This window comes from Panthera onca, chromosome C1, assembly GCF_046562875.1.
Source record: "Panthera onca isolate mPanOnc1 chromosome C1, mPanOnc1 haplotype 2, whole genome shotgun sequence".
In the NCBI taxonomy this organism is placed as follows: domain Eukaryota; kingdom Metazoa; phylum Chordata; class Mammalia; order Carnivora; family Felidae; genus Panthera; species Panthera onca.
This window is the reverse complement of record NC_138346.1, coordinates 219,318,305-219,341,495: the sequence shown is the minus strand read 5'-3', so window position 1 is coordinate 219,341,495 and position 23,191 is coordinate 219,318,305. Positions and strand designations below refer to the sequence as shown.

The window sequence follows — 23,191 nt, the reverse complement described above, 5'->3', positions numbered from 1 at the left end:
TGGGGACTGGGTGTGACAGGTGATGTGAACGCCCAGAGGCCCTGTCCAGGGCGTGGCCAGAAGCACCTAGAAGCAGTGGTGTGGCCGTGTCTCCCCTGCGCACTGACCTCCGGGCCTGTGGGTTCTCCGCTGTGAGGGGCTGCGTGTTCTGTAGGGTGTTGGGAAGCACCCCTGCCCCCACTCCCAGAAGTGACTAAAAATGAAAATATCAGTAGATGCCAGGTCTCCCTGGTGAGAAAACCCGTGAGTCACATCGAGAGGCTGAAAGCGGGGAGGGTGGCGCCCCCGCTCGAGTGAGCTGGGGTCGAGGGCCCACCCCGCACGCCCTGCACCCAAAACCTGGATCCACCCGCGTGGCCCCTGGATCCTCGAGGGCGCGGGCATTTCCGTCCAGGGCGGCTGGCTCCGTGCGAGACGCTGCGTCGACACTTTACGACTCCGTTACTGCCCGAGAGCGTTTCTCACACCCCCCCGTACACATGTGGTTTTTAAGATGATTTGCAGCGTTTGCGAAAGCAATTTCCATTAGGTCCGAGAGCCACGTTTCCGTGGTGAACGTGGTCCCAAATTTAAGGTGCGGGCCTTCGGGGGTCACCGGGGACCCTTTGCAGGGAGAGGTTTCGGAGTCGATTTCTTTCTCTCACCTCTGCTGTCCGTGGCCGAAATGCTGCCGTGGGGATAGGGAAGACCGTGCCCCTGCCCCTGCCCCTGCCCCTGTCCCATGGAGAGAGGAGCGGGGCCCACGGGGTCCTGGGAGGACGCCCGGGGAGGGGCCTGCGTGTCTGCAGCCCCGATCCTCGGCCGACATCACCATATCCTCACACCCTGGCAGGCGCCCCAGCGCCGACAGGGACCGGTCTGCAGCTCCGTGGGCTCATGGTCCAGGGGGGGCCTGGGGTCAGGGCCACCAGCTCTGGGGAGTTTCCCAGGGAGATTGGAAATCGCGGAGCACCGTGGCTTCCTGGCTCCAGCCCCACGCGTCCGCTGAGCAGGGCAGGGCAGGCTTCCGGACCTTCCTTTTGCCGGTGAAACACCTGAGCAGAAGTCACCGGTGGAGGCCAGTGGCCGTCCTCGGGGCGGACGCTGAAGGGCCTTCGGGACTGGGTGAGCGGGGCCTGGGGGATGCTCTCCCCGCGAGGGTCCGTCTCAGAGGCGTGGTGAACCCCGGGATGCAGGGTTCTGAGCCCCTCCGCGGGAGCCCCTTGGAAGAGGCTCAGTCTGTGCGTCTGTCTGCCATGGACACGCGGTGGGCGGAGTCCCACGACGCGTGGTTCTTGGCGTCGGCCTCTCTCACTCAACACGACGTTCTCGTGGCTCGTGGCCGCTGCGGCGGGTGTCCACGCTTCCTTGTGCCGAGTAATACCCCGCTGTGTGGATGGACCGTGTCTATCCATTCATCTGTCCTGCACACTTGAGCCGCTGGCATCTTTTGGCTCCTGGGGTCCGTGCGGCCGTGATCGGGGGCCTGCAGGGTCTTCCTGACCGTTTGCTGGGTGCCGTCAGCCAAGTGGTTTCCATCTCTGGGCTTGGACGGTCCATCTGCAAAACGAACAGAGTGGGACCCACCAGAGTGGGTGAGTCGAGCCTCGTGTCGGCACATACTACCCACACCGAGAGGCCGCTCCGGCCGGTCCCCGCTCCCCCGTGGGGAGTGGGTGAGGCGGGTTTCTGCCCAGCCTCGGCTGGGCGGCCGGCTCCGCAGCCAGGCAGCTGGCGCTGTTCTGCCTCCTACCAAACCCGCCCCATCCCGACCTCACCTCCGCTGGGCTTTGGGCAGCTCAGCTCAGGGTGGGAGTGACCTCCCCAGAATAGGAGGCATGCAAGTCAGCACTCCCCAGCCTTGCTAGACCCCTTGTGGGGAGAGCGTGTGCCGGAGGCGTGCATGCCGTCGGGGGTGACTAACTTAATCTTGAACTCTGAGGGGACCACTCTGTCGTCCTTGTGCGTAGGGCTGTGCTGTATCACCTCAGCAGGTCACTGAATTTCTCTGAGCCCGTGGGAGAGTTGGTTTGGGGCCCGTGCTTTCTAAGCTGCCTGCCGCGGGCCATCCTGTTTGGCCTTCGCCCGGGGCCTCCTTTCGCCAGGGCCCGGCCCCTGAGGTGGCCCCACTGGCTCGTGCAACTGCTCCAGAGACCAGCGGCCCGGCACGTGGCGGCCCCGGGAGAGGGCCACAGACCTCCACCAGCGCCCGCCTACCTGGGGACATGGTGACAGATTGCGGGTGTGCCCTCCCTCCCCCAAAGGCTCTGGGCAGGTCTGGGCCTGCCCGCTTGGTCACTGCCAGGCAGACGGTGGCCAGGCTGATTCTCACGGCCCTCTGCCAAGGACCCGGAGGCAGGCCCGGGGAGGCACCACCTTGGCCCGGGTGGGGCAGCGGGCAGGGTGGGCTTTGGTGTCCCTGCCCCTCCCCGCAGGGGGACGGGGGACAGGGGCCCCAGCTGTGCCGGGCCTGGGCAAGGCCATGGCGGGGTGGGGGCTGGGTGTGGATGCTCTCAGGAGAGGAAGCTCTGGGGACAAAGGCTGGTGTGGCCGGGCATCTCCTGTGACGGGAGAGCACCATGCGGCGGTCCTGCCGCTGTGACAGCTTCACAGCCATGGCTTTGGGCTGCCTCGTGGGGTCCGAGTTGCTTTTGTGTCCAGGCGGGGGGGGGGGGGGGGTGGGGAGGACCCTGTCTCAGAGGCGGACGGCTGTCTCAACGTGCTGCAGCCTCGGGGCATAGCAGGACTCAAGCCCGGGGCTCTGCTCCAGCCTCTGGGCGTGCCCGGCACATGCCCTTCCCGAGAGGGAGTGGCCTGGGATCTGAGCCGTCCTTGTGTCCCGGGGCATCGGGATCCCCCAAACCCGGCTTGAGCCCCGAAGGCCAAACCCGGAGACACAGCTCAGAGCAATGGTGACCACACCCGTCGGGGCCTTATTGCGGTCCAGGCACAGCCCACTGTATGCAGCACCTGTGTGTTCCCCAGCTCCCACGGGGCCCTGCGGCAGCCTCCCGAGAGGGTGCCGTGGTCACCCCCACCCCGTAGGTGGCAGCTCTGAGAAGCCCCGGCCGTGCCAGGCACCGCCCGCCCCCCCAACCTGGGTCTGGAGTCAGGCCCGCCCGTCTGCAAGGCCGGACCCAGGCCCGGAAAGCGGAGGACGGACGGGGGGGTGCGAAGGGGTGCCCTGCCTTCAGCGGCGTCTGCATCGGTGTCACGGGCCCTGCCCAGACCCCACGGATGCTGAAGGAGGGCGGGGGCCGGCCTTCCCAAGCACCCACTGTCCTTCTTCCCTCCTCGCAGAGCCAGCTGCCCTCCGGGCCGGGTGCGGGGAAGATGTCCCAGCCCACCGCCGCCGCCGATGAGGGGGCCACGTTCGAGCACCTGTGGAGATCCCTGTGAGTACCTCCTCCAGCCACCCAGGGCCGGACTCGGGCAGGGCGAGGCTCGGGGGGCTTTCTCCTGGGGGTGCGGCATCCAAAGTCTGGGCTCTTTCCTCCAGCCAGCACTCCTGGGCCAGGAGGGGTCCAGGGGACAGAGCTCACGTGTGGCCACGCACCCCGGGCACAGACACTAGCCCTAGCGAGGCCGGCAGAGGAGGGAGGGGGAGCGGAGGAGACAGGCGATGGGGTGAAGGGCTCCTGCGGGCAGGACAGGTGTAGGCCTAGCCCACGAGCTCGGGGCCTGGGTGCCCCGGGGCTGACGGCTCTGTTCCCCTCTTCCCAGGGAACCAGACAGCACCTACTTTGACCTTCCCCAGCCAAGCCAGGGAAATAACGCGGTGGTGAGCGGCTCAGGGGCCAGCATGGATGTCTTGCACTTGCAGGGCATGACCACGCCCGTCATGGTGAGTGGGGAGGCTGTCTGCGGGGGGGGGGGTCTCAGGACGGGGTCGGTAAGTATGGACTGTTCTGTCTGGGGAGCTTGCAGAACCGGGACACTGGTGCTCAGGAGTACAGCTTCCTCGGTAGGCTTGTGAGGACATTTCAGTTTCAAAATAGAAAACGTATCAGCTCATGAGACTGTTAATCCACGGGCAGGAATGGATTCAGGCATGGCTGGATCCAGGCGTAGGAATGGCTGGATTTAGGTGTTGCAACAGCCTCTGCGTCTCCTGCCCTGCTCTCTCCATGATGGTGCCAGGCTCCAGCAGCACCTCCACCCCTGCTCTGCCACCGAGGCCCGGACACCCTGCTGCGGTGTCTCGGGTCCTACCGCTCTCGCGTTCCTCTTGGCAAGAAGGCAGGGCTGTGCTAACTGGGTGGTGGCCACGTCCCTGCTTCTTTCTCTGGCCACCCGCTGCAAGGCACTGGTGCGCCAGAAGGAGGTTGCAGAATGCTAGAAGGGGGTGTGAGGACCCCTGGCCCCCGGGGAGATCTAGTGACGCCTGCTGTCCCCACCACATGCCTGGTGGTTGCCAGCCCTCCCCAGGTTGCTACATACCCCCAGACGGCAGCGGCGCTGGTCCCTGGCCTCTCTGTGGCCAAGTGTCTGTCTCAGGGCACCAGCACCAGGCTGAGAAACTGGGCCCAGGAAGGAGGCGGTGCTGGGAGCTCTAGAGGCCAGGAGGGCCTGGCCCCCATGCCCTAAAGCCCCTGTCCAGAAGTTGGAGCCCCTCACCCCAACACACACCCGTCTGAGGCACCTTGAGCATCCGGCAGACAGCGAGGGCCGTGTGGGCTCCAGTGAGCGTGTGAACGAGCCACGGCGAGGCTGGGGTGGGGACAGGGGGCAGGAGGGTCCCCTGTGTCCTCTGTCGTGTCCGTCGAAGCCACTGGGCTGGCCCACATGCGACTTGGGCCGTTGCAGCCGGGGGGTCGGGGTACGGCAGGCAGGGGGCCCCCGTGACATCCGTTCCCCTGAGGAACCTTTCACGCTGGATCTGAGAAAGCTGACTGTCCGGCCCGGCCTCCTGCTCGGGGACGCCATCACAGTGAAGGCAGCCCGCCTGCCTTCCACACCTGTTTGTTCCCATTTTACAGGCGGGGAAACCGAGGCAGGTGCTGGCAAAGGGTGGGCCTCGATGGGCTGGGGCAGAGTCATCCTGGACCAGGACGCAAAAGTGCAAGCTCTGTCCTGTCCCCCCAGAACCTTCCCTGTTCTACCAGCTGCTCCCCAAGGGCCAAGGGTCCTGACCCCTCGCCTCCCAGGACCCCCTCCTGGACCTCAGTGTCCTCCCCAGCATCTCAGTAGGGCTGCCGTCGGCTGGCTGCGTCTGGGGCACTCACCTGGGGGAGGCCCACAGGCATCTCCCCACGAGCCGGTGCTGCGGCTAGACCAGCCCTTCTTTGTTTGACAACAGCAGGACCCGTGTCATTGCTCTCAGGGCTGGAGGGTTCGAGGCTGGCCCGGGCCACGCAGCCAGGTGGCAGGTAGAGAGAGAAAGAGACAGTGCAGACTGGAGGTTCTGCCTTTATGGGGGTGGGGGTGCGGGCCTGGGTTTCATGGGCTCACTCTTTACTGGTGAATTTAAAATACAAAAGCAGATTTAAAGCTCAGGAAGGGGAAAGCAGGGTCACCCGATGGTCAGTTTCTAGATCACTCAGGGCTTTCTCAAAGGGGAGCTGCGTCGCAGGGGTGGCCTGGCCCTTCCTCGAGCTGGGCGGCCGGCCGCACGTTTATTCCAGGTGGCTGTCTGCTGAGTGGCCACCTCGAGATCAAAAGCAGAACGTCAGGCACTTCTGTCACAATAAAAAAAGCTGACTGCCGGCGCTGGCTATGTCCACTGTGTGGAGGGGCAGGGGCTCTAGGGACAGAGGACCCTTGAAGAGTGTCCTAAGGGGTCTGTCTCCTGAATTTGGGAAGTGGCCCAGCCTTGCCCTCGAGGGCAGAGGAGCCTGGAGACCCCAGCAGCATCAGGAGCGGGGGTAGGGGTGGGGTCTGCTCCCCAACGGGCAGAGGCAGCAGCTCTGGGTTCCTGAGGGGTGGGGCGTGCTCCCCCAGTCCCCCCGGGAGCATGCCAGGTGCTGAGCACGTCTGGGCTGGGAATGGAGGGCACATGCCTCCCACCAGCCGCGGGGGAGAGAGAGAGTGGCCTCCCAACCCTGCAAAGGGCAAGAGGCCTGAACCAGCCAGGGAGGGACACACCTCTTAGTAAAAGGCTGGGACTCCCTGACCACCTGGTCAGCCTCAGCCTCGTCCTGAGCCCTGCCTGGACCAGTGGGAACAGCGACTGGTCTGGGGCGGGCGCCATGCAGAGAGCTTGCCTTAGCCCCCCTTCACCCTCTCGTGGCCGACGCAGCCGGATGCACAGACAGAGGCAGCCCGGCAGCCAGGGCAGAGCCGGGTGCCTGGCCGCCTCGCCGAAGGGCCCCCCCGCTCCCTGCCCCGTGTGGCCAGGGCCCTGGAGCAGGTGCAGGAGGGAGCCCCCGGAGGACACTCCACAGCGGCGGTGTTGAGTCCAGCCTGGGGACCAGGAGGGCGCGGCTCTCTCCCCACCCAGCCGCTCAGGGGGAGGCGGGGTAGCCCCAGCCTGGTGACCTTAGACAAGAGGCTTCCCAGGCCGGGCCTTGGAACCAGTGACCCCGGCTGGCCAGCGCTGCAGTTGTGACTCAGCATGAGGCGGGTGTAAAGGCTCACGCGCACAGTGCCCCCCACCGCTCCTGGGCAGGCAGCCTCAGTCATGGGGCTGGTCCGGCAACAAGGCAGAGCCTAGATGGGTGCAGTCCTTGAGTGGGGGACATTGGTCCTCCAGGGTGGCGCTTTCCACCGTCTGGGGCCTTCTTCCCGCAGGACGGGCCGGTTCCTGAGCGGCATCCCCTCCACGGTCAGAAGAGAGGCCACTGCAGGCCCACGGGATGCCCTTACCCAGAGCTTCAGTGGCCAGTGGGGACAGGCAGAGTGGATGGGGGCCCGCCTGAAGAGCCACTCTGTCCCGGGTTCAAGTTCCCCATGACTCTGAGCCTCAGTGTCCCTGCCTGGACCCAGCAGGAGCTCCGCCCAGCCCTGCGGGAAGGACAGCTTCTTGTCCTTGGACCTCCCTCCTGCCACACGGGTCCGGCAGTCAAGAGGACAGGGCCCCAACAGGCAGGCCTTGGAGGAGTCCTGAGCACAGATTCTTGGGGGGACAGTGAGCTCCCGAAGTCCCCACCACACCACATGCTGAGGTGACACAGAGGGAGGCCGCCGTGGGCATGGGGAGCTCTGGGACGCATCCCATCCCTACCCCTTTTCTGCCAGGGGACGCACACGGGGCCTCAGTTTCCTTGTCTGTACATCGAGCTGGGGCGGCAATGTCGAGGGTGGTGCGGGGCCTCAGGCGGCGTGTGACACAGCTAGGTGTGGGGTGGGGGCGGCAGGGGAAGGGCCCCGTGTCCAAGAGCGCTGTTCCCCCCCCCCCCCAGGGAGGACCCGACGCCCCTTGCCCAGGGGTCCCTGCGAGGGGAAGCCCTTGCCCTGGGTGGTGGCCTCGGGTTCTGGCCACGTCCGCCTGCCGCACATGGCTTGCTCCCTGCCACAAGGAGCTGTAAGCTAGGCCTCCCGCATCCTGCAAGGGGAGAACGGAGAAAAGCCTATCGGATCCCTGGCGTCCCAGGGGCTCAGGAGGGCAGTGGGCTGGCATGGTGAGGGGGGCGGCCTTGTGAGGTCTGTACTGGCCCTGGAGGCCCCCCCCCACGGTTTAGGGGGGGCGCAGACAGGATGAAGTCCTTCATTGTGAGCACTCCGGGTGTCCCAGGCAGGCAGTGGGAATCCCGACTCCCGCTGGACAGTGCTGGGCCTGTGTGTCTCCTCTGAGTCTGTGTCCCCGGGGACAAAATGAAAGCCAGACTCTTGGGGCGGGGAGGGGCAACTTCTCAGCTCCGATGATGCATGAAAGGGGGAGATGGCATGTGGCCAGCCTAGGCCGGAGGGCTTGCCTCCCTCCACCCCCTCCCAGCATCTCGTCCGGCAGAGTCCCCTCCCCCCTGCACCCCTTCCCGCCTCTCCTGGCGCCTCTTCTCTGGTGACAGCTGTTGTGGGCAGGTGGGCCACAGGGGTAAGGGCTGTGGCTGGCAGGGGCGGCTGATCCATGCTGGGGCCCCACCCCCACCTGCTGCACAGCCAAGCGGATATGCCCAGGGCTCGAGACCCCAGCAGTGACCCGGGGCAGGCCTTCCTGGCCTGGGGGTGCATTTCTCCCCAGGTGGGGAAGGGAGGGCACAGCCCAGCGTGTCCTCCCGGGAGGTGTTCCCAGGAAGCCGAGCTAGCCCACAGAAGGGGGCAGGTGCGCAGACAGAGGGGAAGGACGCCCCCTCCTCAAAGGGTCTGCAGCTCGAGGTCAGCTCCAGGACCCCCAGCCCACCTGCCCTCCGTAGTGAGCCCCGAGCAGCCCTTCCTTCCACAGGCTGTGGGGGGACTCCTCTGGGGTGCATGGAGCTGAGTCCCAGCCAGCCGCCGGGTCATGGAGCCAGCTCCGTGGCATCCTCCGTGGCATCCTCCGTGGCATCCTCCGTGGGGTAAGCAGAGCCATCCTCCCGTGGGTGCTCAGGAAGGAGTATGAGGAGTGTGGCCCTGAGCTGGCACGTCGCTGGTGCCCTTCCTGCGCCTGTGGGAGGGGGAAGAAATATCCCACCCCCCTCTGCTGCCACGAGCCTGCGGAAGTGGTCGGTGGGGTGGAACCTCCAGTGAGTTAGAATCAGGACAGCAGGTGCCAAGGCCCAGTGGGGCTGCCTGGGAGGCCACCCGGAGGAAGCAACTGAGGACCAAGCGAGGAGGGGGCGCAGTTCTGAGGACAGAGTCCCCCAGTGCCCTGTCCCTGCCCCCTGGGTGGCCAAGACTTAGGACACGTGTGCAGGAAGTGGGTGCTGCTCGGGAAAGACGCTGGAGTCAGGCACGTCTGCATATGGTGTCTTGCCCCTAGTCGCTCTAGGACCCCAGCCTGGCCCAGCTCACGGTGCGGGGGACAGTGCTGGTCCTCAGGCCCCGGGTGCCCAGAGCCTCCTCTGTGCCGCCCCTGCGGCCTGGGTGGGGCACGGACCCTCTGCCTCTGCTTCCGTCAGGGGTCGAGAGAAGACGCCTTCCCGACCTGATGCCCTCCCTCTGGAGAGCATGCTGTCCGGGGCTTACGTGTGGCTGGCTTCCCCTGGGCCCAGCCTGTGTTCCCCGGGCCATCCCAGTGGCCCGAGCGGCCCCACCCTCACCACACACTTGGTGGCCTAAAACAGCACTCGTGTGTTTCCTCATAGTGTCCGTGGGTCAGGAGTCCTGCAGGTCTCCCCTGGGTCCCCTGCTCAGGGTGTCAGCCAGGCGTGCAGTCTTGTCTGGCCCGGGGACCCCTTCCGCCCCCTGGCTGTTGGCAGAGTTCAGTCCCTTGTGGCTGTCAGACTGGGGCCCCTGCCTCCTTGCTGGCTGTTCCGAGGGCCACTTTTCTCAGCTCCTGGGGGCTGCCTGCCATCTCCTGCCACGTGGTGCCTCCACAGCCTGGCGGTGTGCTCCTAAGGCCATTTCGAGGACGTCTCCCTGACCTCTTTGAAGGGCTCGCCTGATTAGGCCTGGCCCACCTGTATACTCTCCCTTCTGATCAGCTCAGAGTTGACTGGGTTTGGAACCTAATCACAGGGGCTGTCATCACATCTACGGTGCCTCCCGAGGACAGGGGGCATTCAGGGCACAGACCTGGAGTGGGAATCTTGGGGCCACCTGAAGATTGAGTTCCCACACGTGGGTCCCCTGTGTGCCAACCTGTGCCCATTCCTGGGGTCTCTCACCTCAAATTCTTCTTTCCTCTCCTCTCCCCTTTGGGCTTTTACAAACCCAGCATGATTAAAAAGGCAGCTGACCTCCCCCAAGCCAGCTGCCCTGCATGGAGTCCCAGCTGGAGGTGTTGCCCTCAAGGGGGGTCGCGGGGGACACCAGCTGTGAGAGGTTGGGGTTTGAACCCTCCTCTTCTTCCCCTACCTGGCTCTGTGTCCCTCCATTCCGTCCTCCTGCCCAGCCCACCAGGCGCCTCCACCTCCAGCCTCCCTCCCTGAAGAACGGGCCCCCCAAGGGCAGCGGGCTCCCCACCCCAGGCCTTGCCATCTTCCAGCCAGAGCTCCCAACCTGGGCCCCCTGCTTTCCTCCCTTGTCTCATTGTGAGCCCTGGGAGCTGACAGCCACGGGCCACGGGAGTGAGTGAGTGAGTCCGGCCAGCCTGCAGAGCAGTGTCTCTGCTGCAGCCCCCAGGGCCCCCCCATGGGCTCTGCCTCCCCATCTGCCGGAGGAGCCTGGGGGCTGGGCTGGGCTGGGCCTTGGGTGGAGTCTGCCTCTGCCCTGAGCCCCCCAGGAGGCTGGGAATGGCTGTGGACGCGACAAGAATGGGCTGGCAGACAAGGGTCTCGAGGATGTCTTTCCAGCACCTCAGTGGTCTTGGGGGGTGGGCGGAGCTTGGAAACTTGAGGGTGGCCTGTCCAGTTTCACATGATTTATATGTAACTGTATAACTGATGTCCTGCCTGCTTCTAGGGAGGGCTCCGGCCTCTACCCCAAAGGCAACGTTGAGCCACAGATGGTTACATTGGGTTGGAGGTTCAGACTCCAGAAAGGGGGTAGTGGCGGCCCCCTCGGAGCCCCCGGCTAGGCGGGCCACCGTTATGCGGCGCCTGGAGGCCAGCACGCGGTCCCCCTCCTGGGCCACATCCCTGTTTCCAGGGTCTCGGCACCGGTGGGGACAAGGCCAGCGTCAGCCCGGGCAGGGCTGGGGCATCGGGACTCTGGTCCTCCGGCTCGATCCGCTGCCTTGGACCGCGCCTAGGCTGCTCGCTCTCGTAGCAAGGCTCCCTGCGGGTACCGGGGGGAGCAGTCTCCTGGGGTGCCTCTCCTCTCTGTTCAGCCCTGCGGGGTGGCCCCGGTGGACCACACGCTCCCGAGGCAGGAGGATTTGCTCCGCCCAGGATGCCAGGGCTACAGCACCACGTCTTGGCTCTGGGGTGGCTTGGCCCCACCAATCTGGGTCTCAAGGGCCCGGGCTGGCCCCGTCGCGCTCAGGGGTGCAGGCCTGTGGCCCCCGAGCCTCCCGGGGGCGGTGTCCTGAGGGGAGCCGGCTGTGGCTTAATTGCGGAGCGGGCCGGTGGCCCGGCGTGCCGCCCCTCCCCGCGCGCCTCCATGGTGCGGTCCAGCACAGCAGTGGGCAAGCTGAGGCCTGCCTGGACTTTGATGAATAGGCATGAGGAATAAGGGGTGGGCCACCGGTTTTGTTGTTAGACGCAGCCGGTTGACAGAACTGGGAGATGAGGAGAAGGAAAATGCCCGCAGATAGCCCACATGTCCCGGGGCATCCTCCGCCCCCCTAGCCACGGCGTCCCTCCGCCTGGGCCCACCCCGCCGGGCGGCCACCACTCTCCACCTCGCCCCCCGGCCACCCAGACCCATGCCTCGTCCCGCGGCACGCCAGCTCCCCGGCGTGTGCGGACCCCCGCGTGCCCACCATGCTGTATGTCAGTGACCCTGCGCAGCATTTTGCCACGGTAGGTGTGCCGCATCTCTCCGGAACCGTATCTCCATCCTCCTGGGGGAGCCTTGGTGGGGTTTTGCCGTGATGGGGCTTAGGAAGTGCGTTCTCTCGTCTGTGTCCTGCTCAGGCATCCGGTGCTGGCTGGGTGCCGCGATCCAGGGTAAGCTGAGGCAGGCAGGATGCACCGAGGGGCTGGGGCAGGTCCTGGGCAGAGAGGCAGATGCCTGCCCATCCTGGAGAAGTTTTGGGACCAGTGCCCACTGGCCGGACAGGACCAACAGCCAGGGAGAGGAGGGCGGGTCATGTCTGGTCGGGGCTAGGCGGTTGCCTTGAGTTGTGGGGCTTTCCGCTGCTTCCCGGCTTTGGGCTGGCGGCTCGGTCCTGCCCGCACCTGCTTTCAGGTCAACAGCATCCTCTCCTGGGAATCTGCTCGCTAGGCTGGCTTGGTGTGGTCTGAGATCGAGGTCAAGGACTTGTGGCAAACCAGCCTCAAGGTGTCCGTCTCATGGCAGGGTACCAGCCTGGCAGAGGGAGGGGAGGGGTGGCAGTGTTTGCTGGGCCCCTGCGGTCTGGGCCCTGGGGACCCGGGCTCATTTCCAGACTTGCCAGGTCCCCGGGGGCCAGGCAGGTACCAGGCTGCTAATTGAGCAGGTGGAGGCTGGGGCCGTCTTTCCTGCCAGGGATGCAGGTATAGTGGGGGCCGTTGGGACCTGTGGGAGACCCGGCGGCTGGCAGAGGCCAGGAGCCTGAGCCACAGAGACCTGGGGGTGCGGCAGCCTCTGGAGACGCGAAGGTTCTGGGCGGTGTGCGTGAGTGCACGGGTGTGCTTGTGTGCGAGAGAGCGTGTGTGTGCGTGTATTGTGTGCATTGTGGGTTTGGGATGAGCATGTGTGTGTGCCTGTGCACATGTGTCCCCAGCAAGGTCGGGGGTGGGGGGAGTGACAGTGTGTGGCCCAGGAGGAGCTATCTGCCTGCCGCCGGGGCACCTGGTTGTCACGCGCACAACCCAAGGCAGAAGCCAGAAGCCCCCGGGGCCCCTGGAGGCCAGTGTCCCTGCGCAGCCAGCGGAGAAGCCTGGGCACGTGGGGACCTTTTCTCCCCAGTGAAGTGGCCCCCGCAGTGCAAATGTCGGGTGGGGCTGAGCGTGGCTGCTGCGTGGCATCTTCCCTGGGGCGCAGGGGTGAGGGGCGCAGGGTCCTCCCGTGGACGGTGGACGGAGCATCTACATTGCTGCTGCGGCCCACACCCTTCTCGGTTCTGTGTAGACGAGGACAAGTCTGTCCTCAAGGCTGGTGCGTTTGTGCCCCGGGGCAGGTGGAGTCGCCCTCCTCTTCCCCTGGGGAGGGGGAGGGGCTGGGTCACTGATTTGTAAATGTGTCTGTTTCCTGTTTCTGTCCCAGGAGACAGAAACTTCCTGCTGCTGCAAGCCTCAGGAAAGAGGAAGTGAGATTTGGCCCAAAGCACCTGAAACCTCAAAACCAATATACAGGGTTGTCCCGAGCTCACGTTGTCATGTCCCTTGTCGCTGGGAGCCCTTTGGGGCCGCAGGGTGTCTCCCGTGTGGCCCCACCCTTGTCTGTGAGCAGGAAGCGCCCTGATGCTCGGCTTCGGTCAGCCCTGCGCCCGGGTCTGCTCAGGGGCTGCTCGGGGTCTGGGGCATCCTCCCTCGCTGCTGGCTTGTACTCAGGGTTTGCCTCCGCACCGTCCCTCTCCATCGAAGGCTGAACGACCCCTTTCGTGGCTCCCACTTACTGGGGGCGTTGGGCCGACACCGGTGGGGGGGCTGCTTCTCCCACTGTGGCGGGCCACCTACCCCCAACCCAGGAGGGAGCTGAGGGCACGGACGGTCCCTTCTCACCTGAGACCACACTGGAGATCGTTCGGAGCAGACACCTGGGGCCGACTTTTCCATGTTGATCTCTGTGATCTCCCGTTCACTATCCTCTCGGGCTGTTTCACTATTCAGCAAAAACTTTAGAGCCTCAAGAGATAAGCAGGGTCAATATTAGACCCCGTGGCTCTTTGCAGGCCTGTCTGTTGACCAGGGCCCAGGACTGTCTGGGCTGCAGAGTTACCGTTTTCTTGTTGTTAAGCATACTCGAGAGACAGAGAGACAGAATGTGAGCAGGGGAGGGGCAGAGAGAGAGGGAGACAGAATCTGAAAAGGGCTCCAGGCTCCGAGCCGTCGGCACAGAGCCCGACGCGGGGCTCGAACCCACGAACTGTGAGATCGTGACCTGAGCCGAAGTCGGCCGCTCGACCGACTAGCCACCCAGGCGCCCCTGCAGGGTCATGTGGAGCTGGGTCGTCAGCGTCTGGCCGGTTCCCGCTGTCCGCCGGTCTGGTGGGCACCGGCAGGTGTGTGTTGTGTGAACGCCCGTGCCCACGGTCCTGGCTCAGCACTTTCCACCCGCTGCCCAGCGAGGATCCGGTCGCTCTTTTCCTGCGGACAGTATGGCCTCTGGGCGGGAAGGGCCCCAGGTAGGAAAAGCCAATCCGTGCGTCCAGAACTATGTCCTGAGCGCCTCCTGTATCCCAGGCACACGGAGGGAGGGAGGGACGAGATCCCACAAGGCTTCTAGAAGGGGCCCCTGCTGCAGTGCTCGGAGGAGACCACAGGAGGGCAGGGCCGAGGCTGGGAGCCCGAAGCCGCTGGCAGATCCTGCGGAGGGATGGTACCTAGGGCCAGGCAGGAGCAGGGGAGGCGGTGAGCACCTGAGTCCTGGACGAGATTTGCTGGTGGGCTGGGGGGTGGGGACGGCGAGCACAACCCAGGTTGGACCCCGGGGGGCTGGGTGAAGGGAGTCGCCCCGTTTATTCAGATGGGATACCGCAGGAGGGGGATTTGGGGTGAAAAGTGTGAACTCGGCTTTGCTTCGTGAGCCACTCATCAGCTGTGGGGGAGGGGGCGGCGGGCCAAGACACCCCCCCCACCCCCCACAGCACAGCGCCTGGCCTGCTGGAACACCTGGGGGCAGGTGTCAGGGAAAATGACAGTGAGGAGGGTCCTGGCATGGGAGGGGGCTGCACGGATGGAGAATGACCAGATCCGAGATAAGCAGAGACAGAGAGGGGCAGCCTGGGAGCCAGGAGGGGGGGCCATGGGGGACAGGAAGGGGCGGGGCCTCTGGGGACCTGGACCCGGCAGGAGGGGTTCCAGTGGCTGGGAGAGGACAGGGCTGGAGTGGCCAGGGGCCTGGGCTGCAGAATGGGGCAGCAGCCACAAGGTGTCCTTTCCGACCTGGTTCAGGGCCGCTGGGGTCCGGGCAGGCAGGGATTGACTGTTCCAGAAGGGGAATACAGGAGCCTGCCTCAGTGGAGGTGAGGGATGGCCCCATTCGCCAGGCTCGCTGAGCTGCCCCGCCGGTGGCCAGTCGGCCAGTCGGGTCTCTGCTAGTGGAAAATCCCTTCTTCCCTTGCTTGTGGCCAAAACGCGGGAGCTATTCTGCAACAGCCAACGTCCCGTTCATTCGGAGCCCCCGACGTGACCTCTGAGTGTGCCAGGCCCTGCACTGCCCCACGACTGGTATCACGCCTTTGACTCGGGAGCCAGAGGGTCCCTGGGCTGAACCACTCCCCCGCCTCCCATCAGCCCTTCCTCTGGCCGCAGGTGCTCTGCCCTTTGACCTCCAGCCTGGAAGTTTCCCTGCACCCTGCCCATCTTTCACTTCCGACGGGCTTCGCTAATCCTTCTCATGAGCAACCCCCCCCCCCCGCCCCCGCCGTGAACAACAGGCTGTGTGTTCAGCCTGTTGTGAAGTCCCGAGCCCCCTACACACTCAGCGGCTGGTTTACTGGCTGCCATGGCCGCACGTGAGCACCAGCTCCCGCAGGGCATGGGCCGCCTCTGCGTGGTGCCGCCCTCCCCCAGCACCCGGGAGACCCTCACCCGCCAGGAAGCTTGTCAGGGCTCAGAGCCCGCAGGAGGGCCTGGGGTTGGCCTGTCTGTCCGCCCCGGAGCCGTGAACTGGGGAGGTGATGGCTGCTTCTCCATCCCCGGGTGCTGGCCGTCGAAGTGACCACCGCCCCTCCCCCCACCAGAGTCCCGCCTCCTTCACTGTGCTTGTTGCTGAGGAGACCAGGGGCCGCTCAGTGAGGTGCTGTGCAGGCAGGGCCTGTTTAGCGCCTGCGGATAGACAGACGGACAAGGGAGACGTGGGCGAAGGAAGTCAGGGCAGACACCTGGGTCAGCGTCAGGCTCTGGGAAGGCTGACTGTCCCCTGTGGGGCTCAGGGGCGAGGGGTCCCCCACGAGCTGCACCCCACCTTTGCTCCAGGCCCCGGGCACCCTGGAAGGGCTGTTTTCTGGGGGTCAGTAAAGTCTGTGCATCCGTGGGCCTCCGGCCCGTTCACCGGCGGCCCCGCAGACGCCGTCAGGGAGTCGCATGGGGACCCTGCGAGGCTCGGGCTCCAGGCCGCCGCCCCGGCTGTCTCAGCAGCGCTGTCTGCAGGCGGAGGCGAGCAGGGCCATCCTGCAGACACACGCCTCGGCAGCTGCAGGAACGGGCTTCTGGGGGCACGTTTCTCCAGCGCGAGGTGTGGAAAGTTCCACACGGCCCTGGCATAGGATTGGGCGAGGAGGGCGCGCGCATACTTCCAGGAGGGGAGGGCGCCTCCCCCAGCACGAGTACGGTCTTGTTGGCATTTCCACCCATTTACTCAGACTCCGGGAGATGCTGTGGGAAACACCGCGGGTGGAGGTCTTGCTCCGAGGGGGACGGGTTCTCTCCCCCTGAAGCCCGGACGGCATGCCAGCCACTCACCTCTGGGTGAGGCTTCACCCAAGCCCAGACATGCCTGCCAGAGAAGACCAGGGGGCTCGGAGTCTCATGCCCTATGAAACCTCTGGTATCAGTGTTCTGCGGAGAGCTGGGGGACGCTGGGGTCAGAGCAGAAGCCTGCGGGGGGTGGGAGGGAACCCCCCCAAGGCAGAGCCCTCTGAGATCCGTGGGGTGCCCGCCTGCCCACCCCCGGAGCCCACAGCGGGGGCGAAGGGGCCGCAGAGCTGAGGCCCCGTCTCCCCAGCTCCGCACACCCTGCCCCAACCGTGCGGGAGAGAATGATGCTGGCACCCCCGTGCCCCGGCTCAGGCGGTGCCGCGTCCCAGGAGTGGGGAGCGCCGAGCTGGCCTCACCCCAGGAGGTAACATCCGAGGGGGAGTCAGGGGAGCCTCCTGAGCGGAGGTCTGGGGAGGACATCCGGGCAGAGGGCCCGGTAAAGACCCTTGTATCCACCTCTCCAGTCAGATCCACTGTGGTCCCATGAGGAAGCCACGGCCGACACCGTTCACCCATTTTCCACAAAGACGGGGGCCACGCAGCCGGACGGTGACGTGGTTCCCACCCCGGGGCCGCCAACCTGGGAAAGGATCCATTGCTGTGTCTTACTGTTGGGCTCAGCTCCAGCCCTAGCTCCTGGCTGGAGGGGCAGCCGGGCCGGGATGCTTCCTGGGGGAGGTGGCTCTGAGGTTGGAGGCTGGAGGGCAGAACCTGGCCAACGGGATGGGGAAGGGGCCAGGGAAGCCAGGGCGGCTGTCTGCCAAAGGCCGACTATTCCTCCCGACTGTTCACCTGCGGCCGTGAAGGGAGCCGTGTTTGCCGGGCCCTCGGGCAGCACGGGATGCACGCGGTGCCACGGGCGTGGGGAGCGGTGGACACGGCAGGCGGGGCGGGGCGTCGGGACCCAGCAAGGCATGCTGGGGAGGGCAGGAGGCAAGGAGGGAGGAGAGAGGAACCCGTGAAGCCTCAGGCCAGGTGCATCGCCGCCTTCCACGTCTGCGAAGGTCACGGGTGGACTTTGTGACGAGTTGCATTTGGACCTCTCGGCTTTCTTCGGAAGTGCTTGGGAAATGTCCTCACCCCCATGGTCAGGAGCCTCAGGGGGCAGATAGAGGACCCTGATAGGACCGGCTCTGCAGCCTCGCCTCCCCTTCTGGACACTCGGGGGTCCCCCACGTGACACCCAGGAGGCCGGCCGGGGTCACAGAGCAGAGATACAGGCAGCTGACTTCACTTGCTGCTCTCGGTTCAGAGCAGCCTCGGCCCGAAATGCAGCGAGGGAAGTGGGCTTTAGTGTCCAGAAAGAACTTCCTGAGGGTCAAGGGTACACGATGCTGGGCGAGCTTAGCCAGGTCGGCTGTGGAAGCTCTTTGCTACAGGTTTTTCAAGAGGTGTGAATAGACAGTCAGAGCTGAGCTTTGGATAGCATAGCTTGGAACAGCTCAGTCTTGTTGGCTGTGTTTTGTTTTTTACTAAATACAGCGCAATACTGAAATGTATTTCCTCTTCCTTATGATTGAAAAGAAAAAAGCTTTTCAAGTTATTTATTTATTTTGACAGAGACAGAGACAGCGTGAGTGGGGAAGTTCCAGAGAGAGAGGGAGACAGAGAATCCCTAGCAGGCTCTGTGCTGAACTCACTAGACCGTGAGATCCTGACCCGAGCTGAAATCAAGAGTCAGGTGCTTAACCGACTGAGCCACCCAGGCGCCCCTCCTTATGATTTTCTTAATAAAATTTTCTTTTCCCTGGTTTACTTCATAGTAAGAACATGGTATATGACCCATGTGGCTTATAAAATCTGTGTTACGTGACTTTATGGTATCGGTAAGGTTTCTGGTCAACAGTAGGTTAGTAGTAAAAAGTCATACTTGCATTTTTGACTGCGTGGGGTATCGGTGCCCCTAAGCCTATGTTGGTCAAGTGTTTCGGGGTTAAGCTGTGTTTCGGGGTTAAAGCCAGAGGAAAATGGACACCCACGAGGTACGCACCCACAAGGGTGTGGGTCATGGTGTTTGTCACACTACCCAGAAAAGCGGGAGAGAAAGCCCCAGAACACAGAGGCAGGTGAAAAGAGCCAGGGAAGCTCCTAAGAGGAGGTGAGCCTTGAAAGGCTTTTCAGGTGGCAAGGAGACAGACAGTGTTCCAGGAGGGGGACAGCAGGAGCAAAGGCCCTGTGGTACGGACAAGAGGTACAAAGGAGGCTGGGATGGGGGCTCCTTGGGGGACCCTTTATCAACGCCACCCCCACCCCCCCAGAGGCCCAGGGGCTCTATCTTTTGAATCAGTGTTTGAGCCCAGTGTCTCCCGCTGCTCCTGCTTGGCCTGGTGCAGGGACGAGTCTGGAGGTCTCCTCTCTCCCTCAAGTCCCCTCTACTAGGTGAGTCAGCCTGGAACTGAGCCTCTGGGGACATAAGAAGAGTCGTCTGAAGTTTTACTGACAAGGTTTTCTGTTACGACTTTCACTAGAAAAATAAGGTCCACCCCGGGGATGCTGCGTGCGGCAGCTGCCCTTGGTCGCGGGCCGCGTGCTCACAGCCAGTCTGACTTTCCCTCCCGTCTTACTAGCCACGGGTGCCGGGAAGGCAGGGGAGGCCGAGGCAACCGGCACACAAACTTTAAGAGCAGTTTGCTTTCCATCTACATCCCTGAAACCCGCTTGAGATGGTTTACCGATTGTCAGTAAACACATAAAATGAGAGTCTTCTCCAAGTGCAAACCCGGCCGTGCGTTGTGGCCGCTCCCGGAGGCAGGACCTGCCTTTGACCCCAAAGAGCACCCAGGGCAAGAGCGGTGCTGTGGGCCCACGTGTGTGCTGAGTTCCAGGGTCCGTTTCCTTCAGCCCAGAGTTTTCTGAGCCTCCAGTCTGGGGCTGGGCGCGACGGGACGGTGGGATGTGGCCTCTCTGGGGCATGGGGGCCTCCCCGCTCACCCCCTCCCTGTGCCTGGCGCTCGGCCCTGAACTCTGAGTGGGGAGGGTCTGGGGGTGGCCCAGCTGGTTTCCCTGCAGCCCTTACCTTGTTGGGCCTTTGTGCGGAGGAGGGGGAGGGGAGAGGGGTGTGTCCAGCTCAGTTGGCTCCCTGGCTCTGGGGGGGGCCTCCTGGGCAGGGGTCATTCCTCCTGATGTACAGTCACAGGTTATGGCCTTCCTGGACCCTCCTGATCCCCACAGCGGTCCTATGGATGGCTTCACCCCTACTTTGTAATAGAAAGCTGAGGCCGAGAGCGGTGGAGTCCCGGCTGGGTCACATGGGGGGGGGGGGGCCTCGGCCCCCAGGTCTGCGGACCTCAGAGCCCTGCTCTACCCTGCTGGACCTGAGGGGTCCCTCCCGTCCTTCTCCTTTTGCCCCAGGACACGGTCCTTGTGGGTGGCACTAATCCTGGACCTGGGCACATTAGAGAGTCCTGTTCTGGAGGGTGTTAGGTGGGCAGTGGGATGGCCAGGAGAGCCCTGCGTTCTGGGATCACCAGCCCAGGCACCACCACCTGACCACCTGTGGGGACCCCCGGCCCTGGGGGCTTGGGCGGCAAGGTCTAGCCTGTGGGGCAGGGGCTGGAGGGCTGGGCTGAGCTCAGGTTCCCGGGAGAGGAGGACCAGTGGGCAGGCCGGACCCTCTGCTGCCTGTGGGGGTGCCTGGGGCACTGGGGCCTGGCTCCCGGGGCCTCTGAACCCCCCCCCCCACCCAGCCCCCATTCTCCGCTACCCCCTGGGCAGGGGCAGGGGCTGAAACCTGAGACCCTGGCCAAAGTGAGTGTCCCCCCTGTGTGAGGACAGTGCAGCCATCCCCAGCTTGATGCACCCCCCCCTCCCGCCCCCAGCCCCGTGCTAAGCTCTGCTGCTGCTGCTCTGTGCTGTGACAGCCCCCCGCGGTCTGCAGAGCAGGGGAGGCCCCGAGGCTGGGGATGCAGGGCAGGGCGGGCTGGAAGCTGGGACACCCCCACCCCAGGGCGGTTCCTTCTGTCCTCTCCCTACTGCTCCTGGGGCAGGACCCCCTTTTCCTGGGACTCCACTCGCTGTCCCTGCCAGAGACCAGCTCCTTTCCCAGAAGAGGGCCAGACACAGACACAGTTCAGGACCTCCACGCCGGGGGTGGGGCCTCCCATCGGGCAGCCTCCTCCCTCTGCTGGAGGCCGCAGCCTGAGGTCTAAGCCCCTTGCCCCTTCCCAGCGAGTGTTCTGGGCCCTGCGTGTGAGCACACTCGGGCATGTGGCCCCGAGGCCTATGTGTGCCCTTGCCTGTGTTTCTGGCCCCAGAGGTGCTGACCCTGGGAGCCAGCCTGGCCCCCTGCAGAGGCTGTGGGATGGATTCCCTGGTGCACTGGCCAGAACTGCCTGCACCCTGAGGGCACGTCCACCCTCTCTGCCCCTGCCCGCTGTCCCCTCCAAGTCGGCAGAGAGCACCAGAAAACATGTTTGTGGAGCAAATGGACAGAGACTGTTGGGGGGCCTGTCTGGCCCTGGTGGGAGGAGCCCCCAGGCCATCCACCAGGGTCCAGCAGGGCTCACTGAGGATCTGGGGGGAGATGTACTCCCCCGGCCCCAGCCCCTCCCGGAGCCCGGGCCCGGTGCATCCTCCGCGGGACCTGGAGGGGAAGCCGCCCGCCCGCCCGCAGCCCTGCTTGGGTCGGGCCCAGGAGCCCTGCACGCACATGTAGGCACATGCGGGCCGCCCCGGGCTGGGCATGTCCTAATCAGCCCGCTCTCTTGGGAGTTCTGCTTGAAAGCAAACAAACCAAAAAAGTCCTGGTTTTGCCCGAGGTTCCTCCCGCTGCCAGGGGCCTCCGGTCTGGACGAAGGGCACCCCAGGCTTCTCTGTGGCTGTGCTGGGCCCGGTTTGGACAGCGAGGTCGGGTGGGGCTGGTCCCCAGGGTGCAGTGCACCCCATCCGACTGGGAAGGAATGCAAAGGGAAGGAAGGAAGGACCTTTCGGGAGGCATGCAAAAGCCGCCCCACTTCCTAAGCAGCGGGGTTCCCTGCAGCAAAGCGGAAACGGCACAAAGCAAACGGGACAGAAACCTCTGCCCTCTGCCATTTCCTGGGGGTGTGGGCGCAGGTGTCCCTGGGGAAGCAGGACTCAGAGGAAGGGTAGCAGGGATGGCCCTGGCCCCGCACAGGGGCCCGACGCTCTCCTAGGGGGGAGGGGCGCTCCTCAGGAAGCTGGACCACAAAATGCCACGGAGTCACGGGGCGGGAGGGAGGAGGGTGCGCACAGGCCACCGGCTGGCTCGTGGGCAGACAGAGGGAGCCTGTCTGAGGCGCCCGCCCGGTGTGCAGAGCGCTCCCTTCCCGCTCACGAGGGCTCCCGCACACGGGCCCTGCCCCTTGTGGCTGCTGGGTACATGATGCTATCAGCCTTGCTCTTTTGGTTCAGTGACTAATTCCCTGGCACCCGCCGCAGATCGGTAAAGAATGTGGACAAGTTAAAATCTGAACAACGTTGTTGTCGTCGTGGGGCTGTCTCTCATTTCTGGGAGGGGGGGGCCGTGGGGGCCCTTTGCCCTGCTGGCCTGGGCCGTCCCGTCGGGAGGGGGCGGGGAGGGGGACAGACCTGCACCCCGGGTTGTGCCGTGCTCCCCGAGGCTCCCACAGCCCTTCAGTCGCCCAGGGCGCAACTGGCACCCCAGTCGCCCAGGGCCGCGGCTGGTCACCTGGGAGGGAAGAGAGAGGTCACGGAGCCTGGGGAGGAGGGTGCAGGCTGGGACCCCCGCCCTCCGCCCCGGACCCGGTGGGCTCTCAGCCTCCTTGAGTGGGAGGGCCGGCTTCCCACCTGGCCTTCAATCCCGGGCATCGGTCCGGGGGAGACCTCCTATTGCCTGGCACACCCACGCTCCGTCATTCATTCATTCATTCACTCACTCACTCGCTCGCTCGCCCGCTCGGCAGGCCTCTCGGGAAGCACTCTGTAACGAGAGCCCGTGGTACCCCGACGGGGGCCGGGCTGCTGATCGCAGCGGTTGTGATGCTGGGGAAGGTGGCAGCCTCCGGAATGCCGTGAGCCCCTGGCGGCCTGGGCTCTGGCCCGGCCCGGAGCAGATGGGTGCGAGCTGCACGTGCGATTTCCAGTAGCCACGTCGAAAAACGAACGGTGAAAAGAAACCCGTGGAAGTAACTTCACACTTTATCTCACTTATGGGAAACGGTGCCCGTTTCGGCGCGTGCTGAACGTGAAATCGTGAGCTGGATTCTGCCCTTTATGTTCTCGTGGCCAAGTGTGTACAGTCGGGGCGCCCACGCCCACAGCAGCTGCCTCGGCTGTGAGGGTGCGCCGGGGTCCCCGGCCCGGGCCCCACGTGGAGCGGGGAGGCTTGCTCTCCTCCCCGCCCCCCCCCCCGCCCCTGCCCCCCACCCCTGCTGGGCCAGGAGAGGGGAGGAGCCGGTCCCCAGTTGTTTTGTTTTAAACAGCTTGATCGACTTACATTTTACCTGACACGCAATTCACCCATTTCAAGTGTGCAATTCGGTGGGTTTTCGTATATTCACAGCTGTGTGTACCCGCCTTGACGGTGAATTTTAGAACCTCTTCATCACCTCCAAAGGAAACCAGCTGCCCCTTAGCCTCTGCCCCCAGCCCCACCCAGGCCCTGGTGGCCAACTGCTCTGCCTCCGGCTGGACTCGGCCGGCCGTCAGCGGGGACCCCACGGCAGGCATACTCGCGTCTGTGGCTGGCTTTGCGCCCTCGCTGGTGGCGCTCCCTGTAGGGCGTGTCTGGCTCCGGAATGGTTGTGTCCCACTGCTCCCTCAGACAGACCCCACAGTTTGCTCATCTGGGTGCCGGGGCCTCCCAGGTTGACAGGTGAAGGCACAGAAGGCTGTGGGGAGCCAGAGCGGGGAAGGAGGCCTCTGCGGTTGCCCTGCAGGGGTCCCCTGTCCGCCGCCCCCCTGTCCCTCTGCCGGCCCTTCCCCAGGTTCACAGCGGGCCACGGCTCCGGAGGTCCAAACGGAAAAGGCCTGAGGCCCGCCCGAGGGGTCCGTCCGATGGCAGTTTCAGCCGGGGGGGGGGCGGGGGGGGGGGCTCAGGTGGCTGTCCC

The 23,191-nt window shown here is 64.9% G+C and overlaps 1 protein-coding gene across 4 annotated transcripts in view; it reads left to right on the top strand.

Moving 5' to 3' along the window:
* TP73 (tumor protein p73) overlaps positions 1 to 23,191 on the top strand; it is a 60,686-nt gene that overhangs the window by 16,411 nt on the left and 21,084 nt on the right. For all 4 annotated transcript variants that reach the window (XM_060624590.3, XM_060624589.3, XM_060624591.2 and 1 more), the window contains exons 2-3: positions 3,280 to 3,374; positions 3,703 to 3,823. In XM_060624590.3, the coding sequence (XP_060480573.2) occupies positions 3,313 to 3,374; positions 3,703 to 3,823 (183 nt within the window). In that variant the 5' untranslated portion in view covers positions 3,280 to 3,312. The remainder of the gene's footprint in view (positions 1 to 3,279; positions 3,375 to 3,702; positions 3,824 to 23,191) is intronic.